This window comes from Aquarana catesbeiana, linkage group LG04, assembly GCF_042186555.1.
Source record: "Aquarana catesbeiana isolate 2022-GZ linkage group LG04, ASM4218655v1, whole genome shotgun sequence".
In the NCBI taxonomy this organism is placed as follows: domain Eukaryota; kingdom Metazoa; phylum Chordata; class Amphibia; order Anura; family Ranidae; genus Aquarana; species Aquarana catesbeiana.
Window position 1 is genome coordinate 568,615,748 of NC_133327.1, and position 24,795 is coordinate 568,640,542.

The following is a 24,795-nucleotide window of genomic DNA, read 5'->3' on the forward strand; positions in this document are numbered from 1 at the left end:
GATATATGTGTATTTAAGTCAAATTTCATGAATAGAGTTTACAACTACTTTAACTGGTTGCCGCCCACCCACCGTCAAATGACGGCGAGGCGGTGCGGCTATCGTTCTGGGACAACGTCATATGACCGCATCCCAGAATGGGCGCGCAGTGCGGCGATCACAGCCGCCTTGTTGCTAGGACACAGTGTGACCCCGATCTCTGTAAAGAGCCACGTCCACGGCTCTTTAACCATGTGATCGGCTGTGTCCAATCACAGCCGGTCACATGTAAACAAGGAAGTGCCGGTAATCGGCACTCCTCGCCTCACACTGACAAAGTGTGTGGCGAGGAGAGCCGATCAGCGGCATCACCATGCAGGGGAACATGTAGGAATGTAATCATCAGTGCCCTGATTACAATATAGAAATACAGTGTCACCATTCAGTGCCCACCAATGCCAGCAAACAGTGCCCACCAGTGGCAGCAATCAGTGCCCACAAGTGCCACCAATCAGTGCTCATTAGCAATGCCAGTCAGTGCTGGCAATCAGTGCTGCCTATCAGTGCTGCTCATCAATGCCCATCACTGCTGTCAATGCCCATCAGTGTCGCCCATCAGTGCCACCCATCAATGCCCACCAGTGCCACCTAACAGTGCCCATCAGTGACACCTAACAGTGCCCATCAGTGCCACCTAACAGTGCCCATCAGTGCCACCTAACAGTGCCACCTATCAGTGCCCATAAGTGCGGCATATTAGTGCCTCATCAGTGCCACCTCATCAGTGCCACCTAACAGTGCCCATCAGTGCCACCTAACAGTGCCCATCAGTGCCCATCAGTGCCATCTAACAGTGCCGCCTATCAGTGCCACCTATCAGTGCCCATTAGTGTGGCATATTAGTGCCTCATCAGTGCCACTTCATCAGTGCCCATAAGTGCCACCTCATTAATGCCTACCAGTTCAGCATATCAGTGCCGCCTCATCAGCGCACATCAGTGAAGGCGAAAAATTACTTACAAAAATTTACGGACAGAAAAAAAAGTAAAAAAAAACTTTTTTTTTCAAAATTTTTGGTCTTTTTTTTTTTTGTTGTGAAAAATAAAAAACCCAGCAGTGATTAAATACCACCAAAATAAAGCTCTATTTGTGTGAAGAAAATGATAAAAAATGTGTTTGGGTACAGTGTAGCACAGCGCTGATAGCTGAAAAATTGCTTAGGCAGGAAGGTGGTGTAAGTACCTGGTAGGCAAGTGGTTAAACAGATGATGCATTCACAGAATATGCTTATCTCATTACTCAGGTGTATTTATTAAAGCCCAACTCCATATATAATTTTTCATCTTGTTTAGTAGACTGGGCAAGTGTTAAAAACTTATTTTAGGTTTTTACTGCTATCGCTATCAGTTTTGGGGAGATTTTTCCTTGCTTCTGGTTCCCCTGTCCGCCAAGTGAGGAATAAGATCCCCAACAGAGGCAGAGACATTAAAAAAAAAAAAACAAAAAAAAAAAAACAGCTGTTCGAGAAGAATGGCAAAGGGTTTCAATCTCAGTCAGTCTTTTATTGTTGTATTCCCACTAGTGAGAAATGCTTCACTTCCCATCCAGTTAACACCTTGTATGTCACAATGTGACAGTGTATCAGTATGGAACAGGAACCAAAAGGAAATCTCCCCAAGGATAGCTCTAAATGTGACAGGTGATCTAATTCATCCCTATTATATCCAAAAAATAAGAATTAAAAAAAAAAAAAAAAAAAAGTGCAGAAGTTTGATCTGGGCCCTAAATGTTTAGGGTAGAGAAATCTCCTCTAAATCTGCCCAAAAGCCACACTACGTAATAATGGCTCCCTGCCAGAACCATTCAAATTGGATAAGGGTATTTAACAGGGATGTCCCCTGTCACCTCTGTTCTTTGTCATGGCATAAGAACCATTTGCATGGGCAATTAGGGAGACAATAGAGAAGAACTCAATAGAGGAGTAGAAAAGCTGCCCTCTATGCAGATTGCTTTTTCTAGGAGAACAAGGACAGTTTTTAAATGCCTGATACAACGTATAGAAACATTTGGTACACTTGCAGGATTTACTATTTATTTGGATGCAGGCAGTCCCCGAGTTACAAACACCCGCGTTACGAACTACTCCTACTTACAAACGGCCTCAAAAATCAATGCCTCAAACTGCCTGTAAACCAGTACCGAGCCAGTCATATTTCACATCAGAGTGTGTCCACTTTTAAATATCTAGCTATAGGGATATCTACTAAGCCACAGAATCTCATATCCCTAAATTTGAATCTTAATGCGAGACAATAGCAAGTCCTGATGTGGACTATTTTTGGTTGCAGGTAAAGCAAACTTGATTAAATCACAGTATCTGGATGCCTCAAGTACTCTACACCTTGCACAACTTACCGATTTGGATCCCAAAAAGTGTTTTGGATTAAATTCTGTATAATACTAATAATAACAACAACAACAACAGACTCTCTATTCAGAGAACTTGCCTGCAAAAACATCAATCTAGTAAACAACTAGCCACATTCCAAAATCCATGGAATTCAAGAAATCTAGCCATGCCCAACTCCTGTACAGTTGTGCTCATAAGTTTATATACCTGGTAGAATTTATGATTTCTTGGCCATTTTTCAGAGAATGTGAATGATAACACAAAAATTTTTCTTTCACTTATGGTTAGTGTTTGGCTGAAGCCATTTATTATCACTCAACCGTGTTTACTCTCTTTAAATCATAATGACAACAGAAACTACCCAAATGACCCTGATCAAAAGTTTAACGTGTATTGCCCCCTGTTAACATCAATGACAGCTTGAAGTCTTTTGTGGTATTTGTGGATGAGGCTCTTTATCTTCTCAGATGGTAAAGCTGCCCATTCCTCTTGGCAAATAGCCTGCAGTTCCTGTAAATTATTGGGCTGTCTTGCATGAACTGCACGTTTGAGATCTCCTCAGAGTGTCTCAATGATATTGAGGTCAGGAGACAGAGATGGCCACTCCAGAACCTTCACTTTATTCTGCTGTAGCCAATGACCGGTGGACTTGGCCTTGTGTTTTGGATCATTGTCATGTTGGAATGTCCAAGTACGTCCCATGCGCAGCTTCTTGGCTGATGAATGCAAATATTCTGAGTATTTTTTGATAACATACTGCATACATCTTGCCATCAATTTTGACCAAATTTCCTGTGCCTTTGTAGCTCACAAATCCCCAAAACATCTGCGATCCACCTCCATGTTTCACAGTAGGAATGGTGTACCTTTCATCATAGGCCTTGTTGACTCCTCTCCAAATGTAGCATGTATGGTTGTGGCCAAAAAGCACAATTTTGGTCTTATCACTCCAAATGACTTTGTGCCAGGTTTGAGGCTTCTCTCTGTGCTGTTTGGCGTATTGTAAGTGGGATACTTTGTGGTATTTGTGTAGTAATGGCTTTCTTCTGGCGACTCGTCCATGTAGCCCATCGTTCAAGTACCTCCTTATTGTGTATCTTGAAACAGCCACACCACATGTTTTCAGAGAGTCCTGTATTTTACCTGAAGATATTTGTGGGTTTTTCTTTGCATCCCGAACAATTTTCCTGGCAGTTGTGGCTGAAATTTTAGTTGGTCTACCGGATCTTGGTTTAGTTTCAACAGAACCCCTCACTTTCCGCTTCTCGATTAGAATTTGAACACTGCTGATTGGCATTCTTACATCCTTGGATATCTTTTTATATCCCTTTCCTGTTTTATAAAGTTCAACTACCTTTTTAATTCAATTCTTTCGCTTTCCCCATGACTCAGAATCCAGAAACGTCAGTGCAGCACTAGATGAAAGATGCAAGGGTCTGTCAGGAGTCCAGAAACTCATTGACCTTTTATACATACACACCAATTACAAGCAAACAGATCACAGATGAGGATGGTTACCTTTAATAGCCATTCAAACCCCTTTGTGTCAACTTGTGTGCATGTTATCAGGCCAAAATCACCAGGGTATGTAAACTTTTGATCAGGGTCATTTGGGTAGTTTCTTTTGTTATTATGGTTTAAAAAGTGTAAACACAGTTGATTGATAATAAATGGCTTCAGCCAAACACTAACCATGAGTGAAAGAAATGTTTTTGTGTTATCGTTCAGATTCTCTGAAAAATGGCCAAGAAATCATAATCATAAAACTTATGAGCACAACTATATCTATTTTTTCGCTGTCCAAATTCAGCACCTAGGTAAAACATGAAGACTATGCAGGGGAAGACCCAGCTTTATTCCTAATAATTCATATTACTAGCAGGAATGACTAGCAACTTCTATGGAGGCTATCTACCACTCTATTATTCTTCCACTTCCTATGCATGTACTAATGATAAAAATATGGACAAAAATGAAAAAATGTCTAAACTCTTATGCCCTGTACACACGAACGGACATTGATCGGACATTCCGACAACAAAATCCGTGGATTTTTTCAGACGGATGTTGGCTTAAACTTGTTATGCATACACACGGTCGCACAAAGTTGACGGAAGATCCGATCGTTCTGAACACGGTGACGTAAAACATGTACGTCTGGACTATAAACGGGGCAGTAGCCAATAGCTTTCGTCTCTTAATTTATTCTGAGCATGCGTGGCACTTTGTGCGTCGGAATTGTCCACACACGGTCAGAATTTTGTTGTCGGAAAATTTTATAGCCTGCTCTCAAACTTTGTGTGTCGGAAATTCCGATGGAAAAAGTCCGATGGAGCCCACACACGGTCGGAATTTCCGACAACAAGCTCCTATCGCACATATTCCGTCAGAAAGTCCGACCGTGTTTACAGGGCACAAGGGCCAAAGGGCATAAGGGCCAAAACTCTTAAGTACTGTCCGTGATACTTTTTTTATAACGTACAATTTTTCAGGACAAGCTTTCAAGGTATGCCCCCTTCATCAAGGTCAAAGTAAAGTTTAGTACTGCCTGGACCTTGCTGAAGGGGGCACATCCCAAAAGTTTGTCCAGAAAAATTGTATGTTAGTGCAAGTAAAAAAAGTATCACGGACAGCACGCAATTGCTTCTTTCGCAAATACACTAATACAGTTACAATCACCTCAAGGGCTAAAACTCCTATGCTTCACTATAAGATAATGTTTATTTGGAGGAGATACAAAAGTTACAGGAGAAAGAGATTTGGAAGAAACATTAAGTTGAATACGTATCTCAAATATGTCAAGATAATACTCTAAAAAAACATTTCAGAAACTAAGAGGATTTCTCAGTGCCAAGAAAGAAATTCTATTCCTAACTCCAACTCACACACTTCATTTAGGTACAAGAATGTCTATGGCCATTGGTTTATGGGAAAATGTATTTAATTTTCTTTATTGCTACACCCCATTCCACAAAAAGGTCTCATCTCTACATATTACACTTCCCTACTGATTGCAAAAATGTCCTTTCCAATGTAAAACAAAATGGGGGGCAGAAACTGGAACCATTTTGGATAAGCAGTGGGACAAAGCAATAATCAGAATCCCATAAGTATATCATCCACTGCACTTATTATACCCTTCAGAAAGTCCGGAGAACTAATCTGATACAAAATAAAGGTGAAATACCGTGCTTTCGCTCTAAATAGTATACAGCAGCGCCAGCACAGAAAAAAATGGTTGAAAACAAATATTATCTGGTAAAAGTACGAACAGTCACTAAATGCTAAGAGACCGTATAAGTGATGAAAAATACATATGCATATAACTCTTATGTTAATATAAATTTAAGAATGAACATAAACAGTGAAGTAATGTCCACCAACATGATAAGTGAAAAATAAAATTGTAGGTGAAAAAATTAATAAAAATATAAGCAAAGTGCATGAAAAAATGAAGCCAAGAGAGGGTTGAGTCTATAGGTTGGCCCTGGCAGTTGTACATGAAGTCAGCTGGATGACATCATGGGAACATCAATGGGAAAATGGTTGAGGAACGCAAGTATGGAAATAACCACCACCGACAATGAGAAGGCTTACCGGAGTTAATGGACTCCAAAGGGCATACGCCCCTTGAGTCGTCAAGGCTTGAGGTGATGCTTCACCACTTGGTCAAGAACTTGACATCAGTAGTCACTGGCATGAATACAGGGGGTCCCCTAGTTACAAACATCCGACTTACAAACGACTCCTACTTACAAACGGAGGCAGACAACAGGAAGCGAGAGGAAATCTACCCCTAGGAAGGGAAATTCTCTCCTGTAAGAGCTATTTTGGGGAAAAGGTACCTCCACTGATGCTTTATCACCAAGGCTTGTTTCCACAACAACCCAAAATTTTCAAAATCCAATTGTCATTGGGACAGAAAGTGAGGTGAAATCTTCTGAACAGAGGCACAGACAGCAAAACAGACCTTACAGCGGTGTTAACCCTTCCGTATGCTATCCAAAAAGCTTAAAAATAGTTTTTTTGGCTGGAGCTACACTTAAAAAATGTACCTGTTCTGACTTACAAACAGATTCGACTTAAGAACAAACCTATAGTCACTAACTGGTTTGTAACCCGGGGAGCCCCTGTAGAGGACACTCCTTCCTTCAGCAGGTTCCCAGTGCCGTTACCAGATAGAAATTCTCACAGAGCGGGGGGGCCGAAACATATCCATATAGTCACACGATGTAACCAAGAAATGAAAAGAGGTTCCACATAGTGTGATATCGTTGATAAAAAGTATTTAATAAAATAAAGATTAGCAACACTCACATTTGAGTAGAGATAAAAAGCGCTTGCAAAAGTACTGTAGAATAACGCAATGACATTGGCGGGGCTCATCTCGACGCATTTCGTCTTAAGAGACATCATCTAGCGCAGGCATGGTTGATTACACCAGGGCTAGCACACAGTCCTATTGCAAATATGTTATTATGTTAAGTTTCTATGCTTTGGATGATATATTCTGGTAAGCTACTATGTGACGAAGAAGCTATTTATAATGGCTGTCCTCGTGCACACTAACACTTAGCCATTTCTGTGTCCTGAGGGGTACAGCCATCGTACAGCTGCCAATACATGTGAATGGCAGTACGCAGCAATATTCGGGTAAACACTGATGGGGTCTGCATTAGCATTTACATTACCTATGCATGTGTATACAGCCTAAACACTTCACAACTGCCAGGCATGCATGTGTGGGTAAACACCAATGCAGAAATCATCTGTATTTTCTGAGCATGGCAGTGTGCAGCCATTCACTTGTATTAGCAGCTGTAAACTTGTATGGCTCCCCGGGTGCAAGAAAGCAATGGGGACTTTATGTCTTAACACACAAGAGCCTGCTAAGCATCCGTTCGCATTAGGCATAACTGTATGGGCTAAAGAAACTGATAATTATTTTTTGTCAGACACCACTATGCCATAGAAGAGAAACCGCTGTGTGCAATTAGCGAAGAGATCAGAACACTCAAGGATTTATTGCAATTCCATCTATCACTGACAGTTTACTCTTCTTTGAATGAAGATCTCTCAACATCCATGAACACTTTGGAACAGGAGATTATGGATAAAAAAAGAACATAAGTATTTGAGAGATCTACAGGATTATCAAACAGGCAACGTATATTTTCGCAGCAGGACTGACAGGCCACATTCCATTCTTAAGGGTCATAGGAGACATCAGAGGAGGGGCCCTAGGGCATGTCAGCTTTAGCTCCCTGAGATGTCGGATTCCAAATCAGAGCACTCGGACACCACGGAGATTGTCTGTCATTTGACTCCAGGAGCTGAATTGAATTTGAATTTCTTCTTACTCGCAATTTTAGTTTTGACCGGGTTTTCTAGTTGCAGTGCAGGGGGGCCTCGATGGGAGCTCATTTTTCGCCTTCCATGGTGAACCTGTACATAGGTTGGTGGGAGGAGAGGTATCTCTTCTTTGCCACCAACCCATGTGCAGGTTCTATCCTATGGTAGTTAATATATATGACGACCTGCTCATGGTTTGGGATAGCCCCTCTCTAGATAGTACTTCCTTTGCGTCCTGGGTTAACGATAATTCCCTTAATCTGGAATTCAGCTTTGACAGCCATGACACTATTAATTTTTTGGATATAACAGCACTAATAGGTGATGCTGTTCAGGGTACCATTAAAACCCATACATATCGCAAGGAGTGTGTGGGAAATTCGTTACTTCTGGCTTCCAGTTGTCATCCCACACACACCAAGCGATCTATTCCGATAGGGGAGTTTACCAGGGCCAGATGGAACTGCTCTACCGCAGAAGCGTTTAATAAAGAATGCAATATTATTGCCTCTAGGCATCGGTCACGACATTATGACAAATGGAACATTACTAGAGCAGCTCGTCTGGCCACAGAGAAAAATAGAATTACCCTTTTAGAGAATGCTGGCTGTGATAGAGACAAAACCAGCAAAGCTGGAGTGGGTACCAGGGAGAAGGGTCCAGTTACATTTGTTACCGCCTTCGCTTTGGAATTTAATACAATTAAAAATGTATATAAATACTTACCCATACTCTCCACAGATAATGATTTAGCACCAATAATCATTACAGGTTGCAGATTCTCAAGCCGCCGTGCCAAAACATTAGGCAACATTTTATCTCCCAGTCATTTCAAGTCTGACAGACCTAATAAGACTTGGCTTAATACCGTGGGAATATACATTTGCAGTACTAATACTTTTTGCAATAGGCACTCCAGGCAGTACAGGACAGTTGATTCATGTGCCACTGGATGGGAATTTTCCATCCGTGGCTACATTAATTGTGGCACAGACAATATGGTCTATGCTGTTGAGTGCAAGAAATGCAATAAGCAATATGTGGTGTTCTCTTCTAGACCCTTAAGAACTAGAGTGAGTGAACATTTCCATTGGGAATCTTATAAAAGTGACAAAAATCTATCCAAGGTATCCAAACACTTGAAGTATGAACACGGTGGAAATATGGCATCTTTTTCCTTTTTAGGTTTGGAAAGGGTTAAACCATTCTCTCGCAGTGGGGATATTCACCATAAACTGCTGTTAAGTGAGGTTTGGTGGATATTCAATCTTCAAACAAGAGTGCCCCAGGGAATTAATCACCGCTACAATGTAGATGTGTTTAAGTAGTCCTTATCCATTTGATCTTTGTGTATACCATTATATATGAATTTTTAGAATATATATATAGAATATTAGAAAAAAAATATATATATATTATTTATATATCTCATTCACTTTTATTACATATATATTGGGATAAGAATACTTTGTTTTATTAGGTGTTGTACTAAGGTAATACTTTCTATCCCCCTTCTGCCAGCACTACACCTGCTGACACTTTGTGATTGATCATTAATTGTTTAATTCAACATGTTACTGATTAAAGGAGGGGTGGAACCTATCTTGATATTTTTGTATATATATATATGTATATATATATATATATATATATATATATATATATATATATATATATATATATATATATATATATATACACACACACACACACACACATACATATATACTGTGAACAAGGCTTATCACCGAAACGCATCTGTCACTGTCTGTGTAATCACTGTTATGGCTTAATAAATACTTGAGGATTATGGAGTTGTCAGCTGTCCTTTTTCTATGACCGCTATACCATAATAGTGGAGACAAGCATGCACTGATAAATCGATGATATAAATCTATCGTACAAACGGATTGTTGCGAAAAAACAATTACATTTATTCTGTAACAATGTACATTTGCATTATGTAAATGTAAACCAACTACCAACATAAAGATAGATTTTCTGCTTCAGTATTTGACAATTAATCTGACCATTATGTTATCTGATGCTGGAAACAATGATCATATTTGGTTTTAGAAAGGAAGGAGACTTCTACCACGTCAGATGCAGAGTGTGGTAGTCCCATCCCTGATGCAATTTAACAAAGAGAAATACCCCCTAAATGGGACTTTGAAAGACCACCAACTCTGAAGTAAAAATAAATAACTTTAAATGATGAGACATAACTCTATACAAACAGATAAAAAGACGTATATCGTCTGTACAATACATACATTAAGCATAAAACTAGAACACAAAGGAAATCATAATAAACAAAAGAACATCAATATTCTCCAATGGGTAGTGTACCCTGATACTGACGCATTTCCAGTCTTTATAAAACACCTTCATCAGGGGTAGAGAATGGAGTATAATCTGATAAATGTTAGTTCAATTCAAATGATTCCATGTTCAAAAAGGATAAGTGGCAGCTGTTCCAATAATCACAAAGACAGATGCCAGACCAGGATAGCTGGATGCTTAGGATATGATGCGTTTCCAAAATAAGTATGGCAGTGAGTGTGCTTGGCAGCGATCAGACTCCACCCGTAGACAGTAGATGCACAAATGGAAAGATCAGGACATCAGGTACTGACACAGAGGCATTACGCTCCATGCAGGATCTTTTCCTCCACAGGACATATTATATCAGGGACTCATGGATTCCATTCGCTTACTGAGTAGCTACATGTGAAGCTCAGGCGACATCCTGTCCTGATCTTTCAATTTGTGCATCTACTGTCTACGGGTGGAGTATGATCGCTGCCAAGCACACTCACTGCCATACTTATTTTGGAAACGCATCATATCCTAAGCATCCAGCTATCCTGGTCTGGCGTCTGTCTTTGTGATTATTGGAACAGCTGCCACTTATCCTTTTTGAACATGGAATCATTTGAATTGAACTAACATTTATCAGATTATACTCCATTCTCTACCCCTGATGAAGATGTTTTATAAAGACTGGAAATGCGTCAGTATCAGGGTACACTACCCATTGGAGAATATTGATGTTCTTTTGTTTATTAAGATTTCCTTTGTGTTCTGGTTTTATGCTTAATGTATGTATTGTACAGACGATATACGTCTTTTTATCTATTTGTATAGAGTTATGTCTCATCATTAAAGTTATTTATTTTTACTTCAGAGTTGGTGGTCTTTCAAAGTCCCAATTAGGGGGTATTTTTCTTTGTTCATATTTGGTTTTAAACCCAACATGGGTAAGTTGCCGTTTTTTGGTGCTCAGTTGGATAGGTTATTTGCACTTAAACTTGGGATAGGGGGTATAAGAATGGGTTAATTATGTCATTGAAAAGTTGTAAAAGCTAATAAGATTTATCTGATAATAAAAAAAAAAACAAAAAAAGAAAAACAAATTGTCTTCGGTTACGCTTATAGTTTTTCGAACTTTGATACAAAAATGCTACAATGATACAATAAGTACTCCAGAAATATTCTTCTGTTTTCAATTACTGTGCGATGCTTTGGGCAATGTTCTGCTGGGAAACCTTGAGTCCTGCCATTCTTGTGGATTTTATTTGACATGTACCACCTACCAAACATTGTTGCTGACCAAGTACTGTACACCCTTCATGGAAAAGGTATTCATTGATGGCAGTGGAATGATGTGCCCTGCCACACTGCAAAAATGGTTCGAGAATGGTTTAAGGAACCCAAAGAAATCAAGTTTGTTGACTTTGCCTCCGAATTGTCCAGACCTCAATCTATTCAAGCATCTGTGAGATGTGCTGGAAAAACAAGTCCAATCCATGGAGGCCCCACGTCACAACTTATAGGACTTAAAGGATCTGCTACTGACAGCTTGACTGAGGAAAATTAGCTTGGCCTTTTCCACGGTGATGCAGCTCCCATTATGAAGCACATTCACACTAAAAACAATGATGCTCAGGGGTCTGAGAACAGGGAGACTTCTGCTAGTTAGCCTCAGCAGCTACATCCAAGTAGTGAACTCCTTTACATTGATAATGAAATCCTGCTACTTTGATTTGCTGAGTCTTTGTACTCAACTAAAATACTCTGCAGTCTAAAAGACTCTTTTTCCAGGAGATATAATCATAATCATAAACTACACACACTGAGCCATTGCTATTAGCTTTCAAACCGGAGAAGAGTAATCCTCTAAAGAATCCACTCTATTGACTCATTATTCCAGCTGCCAAGATGAACCCGTTTTAGAAATTACAGTGCCAGTAACTCTTTTCTACTGGACCTAGGCTGGTCATACATCATACAATTTTCTTATTTAATTTTCCCTTAGATTTAACAAAGCCATACAATATGAGGTCAAACCTAAATACTTTCAATTTGCATGCAATCAGGCAGGCCCCTGCACTACATAGTTGAAGTAAATCTAAAGGAAATTGAATAAGAAAATTGTACAATGAATCCACAGCTTTACAGTGAGATAGGATAACAACATATGTCTGTAAGCATGTAAACATACAAAGGCAGGTATTAAAGCTGAACCTCAGGCAGATATAAAAGGCACACATTAAAGGAGAAGTGTGGGACGTGAAAATAACAAACAGTTTGTGGCTATGTGGCCACTATGTGGTTGCAGCATCGATCCGATGCTGCAGCTGTCCCCCGTTGCCTCTATGTCTGAGAATGGAGTGATCGTGTGACTGCCGCTAGCTCAGTTCTCTGGTCCAGTCTGAGCATGGAGCAGAGATTGTCTGACACCATTCTCTGCTCTGTCCCTCCAGCGCCCACTGGAGTGCCGGGCAGGAGCGGTTTGGGTGGATTCTGACATTATTGTCAAGATCTTCTCAAAATCTGGAGCGGCTCTGTGATGTCAGCCAACAGCAGTCTTTAGACCGCTGTTGGCAAATTCTGGGTCACAGGAGTTGCTTCTCCTTTCTCTGTACAGCTACAGAGTAGAGTTGGAAAGGGGCCCTTTAAGTAAAAATTAAACTGTAGCAAAGAAAGAACAGGTAAAACAGCTCTCATATACTGTATGTATTTTATCTGTGTATTTAGCAGTTTGCATGGAGTTTAGTTTAAATATCTGGGAGACAATTGTGTCCAATTAGCATTTTATGTTTAAAGGCCTGTACAAGAGGCCATACACATTGAAGATTAGGTAACCATCCTGCAACATCTCTGAAATTCTGCACTACTGTATATGAAAGCGTTTGGTACTGCTAAGTTTTACATTAGTGAATAGAGTGGGGACGAGAAGAGCTTTTCTTATTTAGGAAAGGGGCATGCTGTGCAGGACAACAGAGCATGTCTTCCAACCTCTCTCAAAGATATTTCCCCCAATCCCAACTTCAGAGTGGTCGACCCGTAGGCTTCTGTCAAGCCTTGTAGAAATGAGTGTGGTATGAAATTCATGAGCTGCTTCAAACTGCTTATTTAATCCATCAACCAAGAGCTACCAATCCTAGCCAACTGTGTGAAGATGACTTCGGATAGGTTGCTGTTGGGATAACTGTAACTTTAAAAACACAACAGCACATTTATTATGTACAGTGGGGACAGAAAGTATTCAGACCCCCTTAAATTTTTCACTCTTTGTTATATTGCAGCCATTTGCTAAAATCATTTAAGTTCATTTTTTTCCTCATTAATGTACACACAGCACCCCATATTGACAGAAAAACACAGAATTGTTGACATTTTTGCAGATTTATTAAAAAAGAAACACTGAAATATCACATGGTCCTAAGTATTCAGACCCTTTGCTCAGTATTTAGTAGAAGCACCCTTTTGATCTAATACAGCCCTGAGTCTTTTTGGGAAAGATGCAACAAGTTTTTCACACCTGGATTTGGGGATCCTCTGCCATTCCTCCTTGCAGATCCTCTCCAGTTCTGTCAGGTTGGATGGTAAACGTTGGTGGACAGCCATTTTTAAGTCTCTCCAGAAATGCTCAATTGGGTTTAAGTCAGGGCTCTGGCTGGGCCATTCAAGAACAGTCACGGAGTTGTTGTGAAGCCACTCCTTCCTTATTTTAGCTGTGTGCTTAGGGTCATTGTCTTGTTGTAAGGTAAACCTTCGGCCCAGTCTGAGGTCCTGAGCACTCTGGGAGAATGATTTTTTTTTTTTTTTTTACTGCACTCATGTAATCCTTGGAGAACCAGAGCACCAGCTGCTAGAAGCAGGCACCCCAGCTTTTGGTTAGGGCTAGTTCACACTACAAAAATGTCCTCCAGATCCATCCTCCAAAACGTGCATGAAAAAAGCACAAAAAAAAAAAAAAAACACAGCTTCCCATTGAAAAGAATGGAAATCGTTGTAAAAACATACCGCGATATGCATTTTTGGTGCGTTTGAGTCACATGTCCATTTTTCACAGGTGCAAGCAACCCAGAAATGCACCAGAAATGCACAGGAAATGCATCCAAAACACAGCAAAACCTTGGTAAAAATGCATATGCGTTTTTACCCTGATTTCGCTAAAGAACAGGGTAAAAGGGCCCTTAGACAGCCCAGTAAACCAATAGAAATATATGTCAAACACAAGGCCCTCGGGCAAAATCCAGCCCGCCAGGCCTAGTCATGTGGCCCTTGCACCCAGTTTTGGAGATGGAATGTAGTGGAACCCTTGTGTTTACAAGGGACAGCTTTGCTCTCAGCGGATCCTAGAGCTATTAGATCCCTGTATACATTCAAGGCAGAGACATATCTCCAAAATTTGAGAGAGGGAACGATCTCCCTGCATGGTGAGGCAGAGCCGCCCACACAGAGAGGTACTAGAGCCGGGCCAGGTAGGAGAGAGAAATGCAAAGAAACTTTGGGGGAAAGGGGGGGGGGGGGTGGTGGTTGAGGTTGCACACTGTGCAAAGGGCAACCCTAAACCCTGCATTCTTCACACAGCACACCCCTGAACTCTGCACATAAGGTGCTACTAAACTCTGCACATAGTGTACTCATGAACTCTGCAATCTGTATGTAGTGCACCCCCAAAACTCTGCACTCTGTACACAAAATACCTTTGAACTTTTAACTCTGTCCATAGAGCACCCCTGGAACTGCACTCTGTACATAGCACAACCCTGAACCATGCACTCTGTATGTAACGCACTCCTGAACTATGCACACTGTATATAGCATAATCCTGAACACTGCACTCTGTACGTAACACACTCCCGAACTTTGCACTCTGTACGTAGCACAGCCCAGATACAACTGGGCCTTTGCTGATGTGGCCCGCAATTAAATTGAGTTTGATACTCCTGCTATAGAGGGATCCCTGATGGCTCTGGCTTGGAAACATGTGCTGTACTTGCTGCTCTATATTACATAAAACTAAAGGGGAGCTTCCAGTTACCAGCAGCTTGTGATCTCCGGTGATTATAATAATGCAATGCAGCATAAACATTAGAATTAATGTCTCTTGGAACTGTAGACCTACACTGGACAGATACATTTCTTGTTCTCACTATGTGTGTGTAGTTATAGTACAGATAACATCAGGTTTATTGTAAAATAGCAGTGTGTATCCTGGCCTGGAACTGTAATACCAACTTTAATACCAACTTTCAAACCACAAGGAGGGAAAGGCAGATTAAAAAGTATTTGAAAGGTTGTTTGTTATGCCTGGATATAATAAACAAGCTAATGCTAGTACAGTTATCCTTTAATCGCATGCAAAAAATACAATAGGCGGGTCCTCCAAAGATCTGGAATGCACCCCGCTTTGTCATTCAGCCTGGAAACATGTCAATGCACAAACATATAACAACTAATCAAACCGTATTGGTTTGACTGCTCTGACTTCTAAATCACCACAAAGTGGCTGCTATGGGCCTGTCACACATTATAATTTTTACCGTATTACTAATAAACCTGGGTAACAAAGCCAAGTTACCAGCTCCTTTAGGCACACATCCATTCCTTCACTCTCACTGGCCAGAAATGAAGGTCATTGTTTTACCTTAGAACATGGTCTCTATTATTACTGAGTACAGTTTTTACAGGCACAGTCTATTTTACAATCTCATTCTATGTTTTGTAATAAATCTGGACTCAATTCAAATAATTCCCAAGATGATTTTCAGCGAAGAGGAAAAAATACACACACAACCACTTGTCGCTGATGTAAAAGAATGTAGAAACTTGAGCACCACCTTCTGGATAGTTTTATACTTGGCATGTAATATACAAAACACATTTAAAAAAAAAAAAAAAAAAAAGTACTCTGATTGTTCTTTTCTTAAAAAAAAAAAAAAAAAAAATAGTACATGCATTTTCTAAAAAAAAAAAAAAAAAAAAAAAAAAAGCAAAAACTGTAGTTTATATATGAATGTATCAACTTAAGGAATTACACTTTTTGCAAAAAAAATAAATGCACCTATAGTGCAAAAAGCCATAAATGTGCATTTATTATTTTTCCACTGGAACCTGCAAAGTCAGGTGCAATGCATGGTCTTCTCCACCATCAGTTACATGGCTGGAGGGAGTATCATTGGACTACAAGTGCAGCAACGTCCAATGGGGACTACAGTCACTCTGCTGGTGGGGAGAAACAACCCCTGGATTCTGTAACTAAGGGGGGTGGTGTGCGAGTGGAGGCAGTTTGAGGGAGGCTGTGGACTCTGACCATGTTTCACGCTACACCCTAAACATGAAACAAGGTCTGAAAGTCTGGCTTAGCTTTTAAAGTTGATCTCTGTTCCTTTCTATAGGCTGTCGGTGGGGTCCTCTCATGTGTCCTTAAGACTCCAGAGGTGGCCCATCCAATGATCTCACAATTAGGACTGAAAGGGACAGTTAGCAGCAGCAGCAGCGACAGCCCTTGATTGTGGTAGTGGATTGATGGTTCCTACTTACAGAAAAGGTACTATAAAAGTTCAGGTGTTGTCAGACTCAAGAAAAAAGGTTGTATGGGTTTTTTTTGCAAAATTGTGAGTGGGTAGTAGGGATTGCAAATGGAGCTACATTTTCCTAGAGATAGGCTTTAATGTTAGAAATTTTATCAGTTATTAAAAAAATGAACATGTACATTGCACACAGCTATATTTTCTCTTAACAGCCTTGCAGAGTGCAATAGGTGTGCTTGACTGTTCCTTCTCACGGTGTAAGTCTACGTATGGATCTTCCACCACACAAAAAAAATACATTCTCTATGAGGCATATATCTTATCTCAACAGAGTACATACTGACTCCTGGAAAATGCAGATCTCAATGGGCAGAAATCAATGGGCAGCGCCGCTTTTAACCCTTTTTCGATGGTTAGCGGGGGTTAAAAGCGTCCCACTAGTGGCCAAAAACGACGGTAAATCGCCACTAAAAACAGTGGCGCTTTACCACCAACACCTGCCCCAGTGTGAAAGTGCCCTAAGGTGGTATCTTTGTTTGCTTATAGGGGAATGTTAGTTAAAGGGGAATTCCCCTAAGCTTGCCAGACCTGCCTGTCACTAGGGGGTCCTGGCTATTTGATAAGGGTGCACTCAGTCCGTTTGTTGGTGGTCGGCCTTTGCAGTGAAGGGCGTTTGATGCGACTCACCTTTGATCCGTGGCTGCAAAATTCTTACCATCATCTCTTTGGGACTGATTTGAATGATACTTTCCTTTTGACTTAATTTTTCACACGAGACAGTTTTTTTTTCCTAACTCCACCTTGCTGGTTTTATCGTAATAAGACATTTTGCTCCCCTTCATCAACTTTGACATGCTCCTTTCTCCTCTGATATTACCTTTGACATTGCTTTGTCTTCTCCAATATCACCCACATCTCCACACCACTTGTCCAAATAAAGCTTTATTTTTTAGTGTAGAGAAACAGGCTCACAAAATGGTTTAGAAAGATGCCCTACCTTCAAGGGAATGAACCATTTCTGGATGTGTCCTGGACTCCCGAGATTAATGACTGCTCCTCCAAACAACCAGCAGTTTACACCACACTGAAATAGAAAAGGATACCTGTATATATAAAATACATTTACTAGTAAACCTTTTAGTGCTGCAATGATCCTGAAGCTGTTTCCTCTCAGCTATCCTCACTTGTCAGGGAATTGTAGCTAAAAGTAGTGGCAAGGAGAAACATTCAAAGGACTCTCACTGTGTTGATCAACTATTGGTTTTAAAAGCAAAATGCTCTATCATCTTCTGCCTAAACTGAAATAAATAAGAATTTTATTATCCTTCTTAAATAACACTGTGCATATTCTCTGCCCAACATGACAAATGTAGAGAAGAGAATACTGCAGATAAAAAGGGTACAACTTATGTAGGAGGATTTTTTTTCATCACTGTGTGTCACCTAAGGCCAGTCACTTCACTGGGTATATGTGAGGGTTGATAACCACTCTATATAAGATATAAAGATATTGTTGATGTTGTTGATGAGTGGCCTTCAGCTTGTACATGTTAACCAGTTTTGCATTGCTATTCTCTAGCCAAAGTTCATTGATGATATTGTCATTTTTACCTTTACTCCAGTTGTCATATCAGCTGTACAAAAAACTTCTCCCATGATTAGACTTTTGTTGACAAAGTTTTTATTTTTATCTATCTGAGGATAGAAAAAAAAAAACAACCGTTTATACAAATTACCTCTTAGCCTTTTATTACAATAATGCAAACAAAAACATAATACTGATATATGATACAGAATCTTCTTGCTCTTCCACAGCCAGTGCTTATATTAGCAGTGTGAGAAATGCCATCACTCTTTTTGGTCATGAGACTGTGCTCAAGTCTAGTGATTGGCTTCTAGGCCTGCACACCATCACAGGGATGCAGCCAACATGCTTCCCCACGCCTGAATTGCCAGGCAGTGTTGCCAGCTGCTGCGGACAAATGAACTATGACGAAGCGCATGTAAGGTAAGTATAAGGGGTAGGGATGTCCTTTCCAAAGACACTGCCAATTTATCCTGCATGGGCAAAGTGACACACAGTCTTTTTTTAAAGGATTTCTAAATTCAAGAACAAAAAAAAAAAAAAAAAAAAAATGTAATATTTTGCAGCTTACCAGTCTTTGGATGTGTTTTTTTTTTTTCCAAACGAAGGCCGGCCATAGACGGAACGATTTTCTTTCCTGCAAGATGGGTTGCAGGAAAGAAAATCACTCGATTCCCCCATCAACATAGACAGTGCTGACAGAAGAATTTCTCCCACGGTAGGCCAGGGGAGGTCTGTGGGGCTGAAGCCGTCCCTGCCGTGAGAACACAGTGATTATTGCACAGTCGCTAGCAATAATTGCACGTAAAATTTGGCAGGCTGGTTGTATCCAAGATGATTAATCGATCAACTTGAGTACATTCTGCCTGCCCAAACATGGTTCAAATCTCGGGCGGTTCCTGCTGAACTGGCCAAGATTCGAATCGTCTATAGGCGGCTTAAGAATGTTTTCTGCACGGACAGAATATATCTGTTGATCTTGCCAGAAATGCAGCGTCTGTCACTCCATGTGAGCTGCACAAAGTTTATCTTCCTTCCTTGCTACCTTATGTAAACTAACAATTGCCCTGCCCTCCATGTACAGGGGATTAAGAGATAACTAATTATCTTGAGTTAAAGTGGTTGTTAACCCACTCATTTAACTTTAGAGAATCCTGTGTGTGCTAATGCTGTGTGCTCCTGTGATTTATAAAAAAAATGCAAAATGCAGCATATACCGTATTCCAGAGCGCCGTTTGGCACTCACATGACCAGCCGGCTATCTCCTCTCCCCATCTGACAGCTGCAGCGGGCGGAGCCATAATTCCCCCGCTGACGTCAGTCGGGAGGGGAGAGGAGGTCACGTGTGCGCTGAATGGCGCTCGGAAATACGGTATATACTGCATTTTTTTATAAATCACAAAGCGACAGGAGAACACAGCATTAGCACACACACAGGAATCTATAAGTTTTTTTATGTTATTTCAGCAGGAGAGCTGCAGATAGCAGCGGCTGATGGAAGTAAACTGACTATGGTGTCAGAGTTCAGCAGCCATGATATACTGTGGTCAGTTTACAGGGGGGAGGGCATAGCCAGGCAGGATCATCCAGGTTTTTCAGGTGTTACAGGGGGCCAAATTACACAGCACAAGCACTGCGCTGTATAATATGCTTTAAGGGAACAGGATCTTTTTAGGCACTACCACATAGACAAAAGATTGTAGAAAAAAATTATTTATTAACATACCATAGATAAAAAATATATACAGCACATAACCATGGATATAATTGAATATACACAAAAACTGCAAAAAAAAAAAATATGATACAGCTTCCTTAACCCTAAACCACAATCAGGAGAAAATCATCTACTGTCTATGGCCACTTTAGGGCCTGTGTAAATTAGCTTTTGTTCATGCGAGAATGACTATTCTCTCCATCCAAGTAAGTGGGAATGCCTTAAAGCGGGGGTCCACCTATCTATCGTTTTTTTTTTTTGAGTTCATTCACAAACTTTTCTTCTCAGCATTACATACTCACATATTATGTGTAATATGTCCACCTGTGTCAGATTTCGTCGGAAAGAATAACTTATATTATTCACTGGAGGCGGTTTCCATCTTCATTGTGGGCATTTGAAGCCCACAAGCATTTATTTCCTGGATGTGGTGAATGCTGTGCTCCCAGCATTCACTGCTCATTCCCGCACATGCTCAGTGGCATCCTGGGAAGCCTGAGACTAGCTCCCAGGAGTCTGGGAGAGGCTAGAAACACGCCTACTCCCACGGGAGGAGAACCAGGAAGTGCAAAGAAGAATAGAAAAATAAAAGGTAATTACGGCGATTTAAATTTTTTTAAACGGCATGTCAGCATCTAGGCAAGGAAGAGAATACATACAGATATTGTTCAAAATTTGGGTGGAACCCCGCTTTAAGAGCTTGTGCAGCTTAGAAGGAGGTGAACTGCAAGTCAGAATTACCTTTGAAGGCACTCAGATAGAAGAACCCCAAACACAAGCTAAATACACCTAAAAGCACCTGAAAGGTATATCTAAGCATCTACACAAGCCATAATATTTTTCTTTGCACCTACTTTTTACAATATTTAATAGGAAAAAATAAAATAAAATATTAAAATGTAATTTCTTACCATCTCCTGAAATGCCCGCTGAACTTGGGGTAAGCTCAAGATAAATTTTAATCTTTCAAATGTTAGGTCCCTCATTTCATCCAAATTCAAGTCATATCTGTAAAGAATGAAAACAGCAGAAAGCTTTAGAGACTAATAATTTGATCTGAAATAATACAATAAAAATAAAATACAGCTACACTAAAAGGAAAATAGAACCACAAGCATCCCATTAAGAAAAACCTTGGATAATTCAAAAGCCAAAAAAACATCCTGAAAAGCTAGCTGCCAGCAGATATTACTTTTGTAGTATATGCACAGTCCAGAGCTGCCCAGATCCCCTGCCGAGTGTTCACTTCTAGTAGTGGAAATAAAGCATGCCTCTGTACCTCCACCCAACAATGCGAAGACTATGAATTACACAAGCAAAACAAGGATTCAAGTACAATTTTAGGCACCCTCTGCAATAGGAATGTCAGTTTTGTTGAGATACTACTTCTAAAAGGGAGGCAGACCTTGCAACTTTTCTCATTAGAACCCCTCCCCTTCAGAATCATGCCTGCTATGTACACGGTGAAACAACTTTCTCTTCAGAGCAACAAGAGGTAGGAATCTGCTACAAAGTTTGTTAAAGTATAACTAAAGACAAAACGTTTTATTTAGTTTTGGATAGAGGGTGGAGGGAATAGAATACCTGAGAGATTGTGTTGCTGTATGCCCCTGTTAGAGAGCTTCACCCTCTCCATTTGCCCTGTTTAGCATTATCAATGAAGTGAAAGTAAAAGAAAATCCCCAAATTTTGGGTTGTTGCCCGAAAAGTAATAGAGGGGAAATCTTCCAATGGGGACGCTGGTTCTGGTGACCTGGGGGTCCCCAAGAGATTTCCTTAATTTGCAGGGATTTCCTCTCTCCATTCCTGTTTGGCGATGGGACAGGAAGTGACGGTAAATCTCTGCAATGGGACACAGATGATGGGAAAAAAAAATCTGACAGGGGATATAACCCTCATTTGCTCTATTCAAAATAAAAATAAAAATTTGCCTATAGTTACTTTAAATGTAAATTGATCATCCAGAGGGGATGGGGGGGGGGGGGTTCTTAATAAAAGTAGAGTTACTCTTAAAGCCTCCACTGGATTTTTCTGGATAAGCTATTTATACAATGTGATTATATCCCAATTGCCTCTTCTCAACAGTAAATACATTTAATTCAAATAAATTTAGCGGAGATCCTCCTTGTCCCTTATTTAATTGCTCTTCTCTGTCCCCTTTCATTTCACAACATTCTTTGAGAAAACCGATGTCCAAAATGGAACTGTATATAGAAGAATATGGCAGTGGGTCATGTGTCCATTGTGTGGGCAGGGGGGCTTGTTTAAAGAAAATCACTAAAGTTAAAAGAAGTATGGCCAAAGCTTTTATGGTCACACTATTCTTGTGGATCAAAGGAGTGAGTTTAGTTGTGCTCTCCTCTGACCCAGAATAATCGGAGAGTGGACCACTCCAGGCTCTCGAAGGATCCCGACCATACTGTCAGGATCTACCCAGATGCGTGATCAGCCAGAGCCAGCCACTCCCACCCCCTGCACAGCCTGTTGCTCCAATGAACGCTGGAGGGGCAGAGCTGAAAGCAGTGAATGACAGGCACTGTTTTCTGCTTACAGCTGACCAAGAACTGAGCGGTCAGGAGTCACGTGATCACTCAGTTCTCGGGCTTAGAGCTGGTGGGGGACAGCTGCAGCATCAGACTGAAGCTGCAGCATGGAGTGGAATATGTATTTTTGTTTTTACATACCTAAATTTCTCTTTTAATCTCTACCTAATGGCCATATGCAGATATGTGGCCTCTCAGCAGGTAGGCTTTAATGCCAAGCGACCACATATATATGGCCTATGTAAACACTTTATTGTGCTTAGAGTGGGCTCCCTGTGTGCTCCCAGCACAGTAGAAAACATGTACCAGAAAGCTCCTGATGTGTACTTGCGATTGGTAGCTTTCCGATTATGTGACTGCTGTGACAGCCAATCACAGCGGTCACATGATTGTAATGCCCACCTCCGACATTTAGATCCTCATCTAGAAGCGGAGGCAAGAAGTGGTTAAGATTATTATTAAAGTGGTTCTAAAGGCAGAAGGTTTTTTGCCTTAAAGGAGGAGAAGTACAGCCAAACCTTGTTTGGCTGTACTTCCCTTGTGGATCACAGGAATGCAGTTTGTTCTGCACTCCTATAACGCGGTTTCAGCAGACAGCGGACTGAAGTTCGCTCTCTTCTGACATCATAGCAGTCGGTCCAGTCTCCGCCAGATTCCTGAACCGACACTCAGCTCGGCAAGCCGCTGAGAGCCTGAGCCGACAGTCACCAGCTCTCTGCTTGGGGAGCTGTGAGAACTGAGTGATCAGTGGTGTTTTATCGCTCGGTTCTCAGTGTGTGTTAGAGGCGCCAGGGGACAAATGCAGCATCGGACCGATGTTGCATCCACCTAGTTAAGTATGAATCTAAAAAAAAAATTAAAATATAAAAAAAAAAAAAAAAATACTTTTAATGCATTCTATGCATTAAGGTAAAAAACCTTCTGGGTGCAGCTCCCCCTGTTATACTTACCTGAGCCTGATCTCGATCTAGCAAAGTGCATGAGAGCAGTGGCTCTCCCGGGTCTCTCTCTCCCATTGGCTCCTGCTGCTGTCAATCACAGCCAATGAGCCAATGAGGAGATATCAGGGGGGACAATGTCCATTCACAGGAGCTCAGCTCGGGAGCAAGCCTGCTCAAGTGCACCTATAGCAAGAGGCTTGCTATTGGGGGCAGTCAGTAGGGGGGGAGGAGCCAGGAACACTGGAGGGGGATCCAAAAAGAAGAGGATCGGGGATGCTCTGTGCAAAACCATTGCACGGAGCAGGTTATTATAACATGTTGTTTTTTTTTTTTTTTTTTTAATATCACAACCTTTAGAATCACTTTAATTCTTCTTATTATTTATTGTCAATTATCCTAAAAAGAGCTGTAAGGAGGCTGAGCAGAGTCCATATAATCTTTTGTCTAGCTATAGAGCCAAGCTTTTCCTAGTAGATTCATTCCAAATTGCTGTGAGACCAACTGAGATATACAATATGTTCTAAATCTGTTATTGGAGTGTTCTGCCCAATAGACAGGAACTAAAGTGATCCTGTGGCAGCCTCCCATCAGATATCATAGTGAACTGCCCAAAACACCACAAATGACTCCTCTCAAAGGTTTCCCAAGTTCACTGAACTATTTTCTATTTGTTCCCTAATTCTACAAGCTTAATCCTCGCAGTGCTCTTAAGTGTTTGGGTTTATAGCATTATTTTAATAAGTAACTTTACAGAGTAACTTTCTAGTAACAGGCAAAATGAGATGTCCTGGCAAGCACAAATGAGGACAATAAAACAGTCATGCATCATTTGCTTCAACAAACTTGGCATTTCATCCAACGTTAAAATAAATGAATTTCTGCTTTCTATATAAGCCATGTCAGAATTTGTTTTTTAAATTGACACACTCCAGATACATCTATTATTTCTTCATGAGCAACCAAAGCCAAGACTTGCACATTTTTCCACAGGTGATCTGCATTATTACCACCGATAATGACTAATGGTTTTTTAACCCCAAAACTCAATTTAGGTTTTAATATTTAACATTAGTCATTTAAAAAAAAAAAGTAAATGACCAGCAAATATGAACTACCTTATCTGTATGTAAAGGCGGTACCATAAGTGTGTGCAGCCTATTGCATTAGGATGTGCACCCCAAATGTATTAAAACGTGGAAGGTGTCAGTAGAGCAGTGGACTTGTCAGTGGACTTTTTATTATTTTATTTTTTAACATTTTTTTTTTTAGGAATCCTGTTGGGGTCTTTAGTGAAATAACAGGGGGAATCTGCACCACACAAGGTAATTAGGGTGTGCCCAGGCACACCCAACACACTCCCTGCACACACCTATGAGCGGTACTATATGTACATGTGCTATAATTACCATATTTATCAGCATATAACACGCACAGGCGTAT

The 24,795-nt window shown here is 40.6% G+C and overlaps 1 protein-coding gene across 2 annotated transcripts in view; it reads right to left on the reverse strand.

The window, feature by feature from the left end:
• The window catches only part of ACOXL (acyl-CoA oxidase like), a 513,410-nt gene that overhangs the window by 422,271 nt on the left and 66,344 nt on the right, over window positions 1-24,795 (reverse strand). For both annotated transcript variants that reach the window (XM_073628050.1, XM_073628051.1), the window contains exons 2-4: window positions 20,783-20,879; window positions 18,181-18,264; window positions 17,567-17,653 (exon numbers count right to left, since the gene is read on the reverse strand). In XM_073628050.1, coding sequence (XP_073484151.1) covers window positions 17,567-17,653; window positions 18,181-18,264; window positions 20,783-20,879 — 268 coding nt within the window. The remainder of the gene's footprint in view (window positions 1-17,566; window positions 17,654-18,180; window positions 18,265-20,782; window positions 20,880-24,795) is intronic.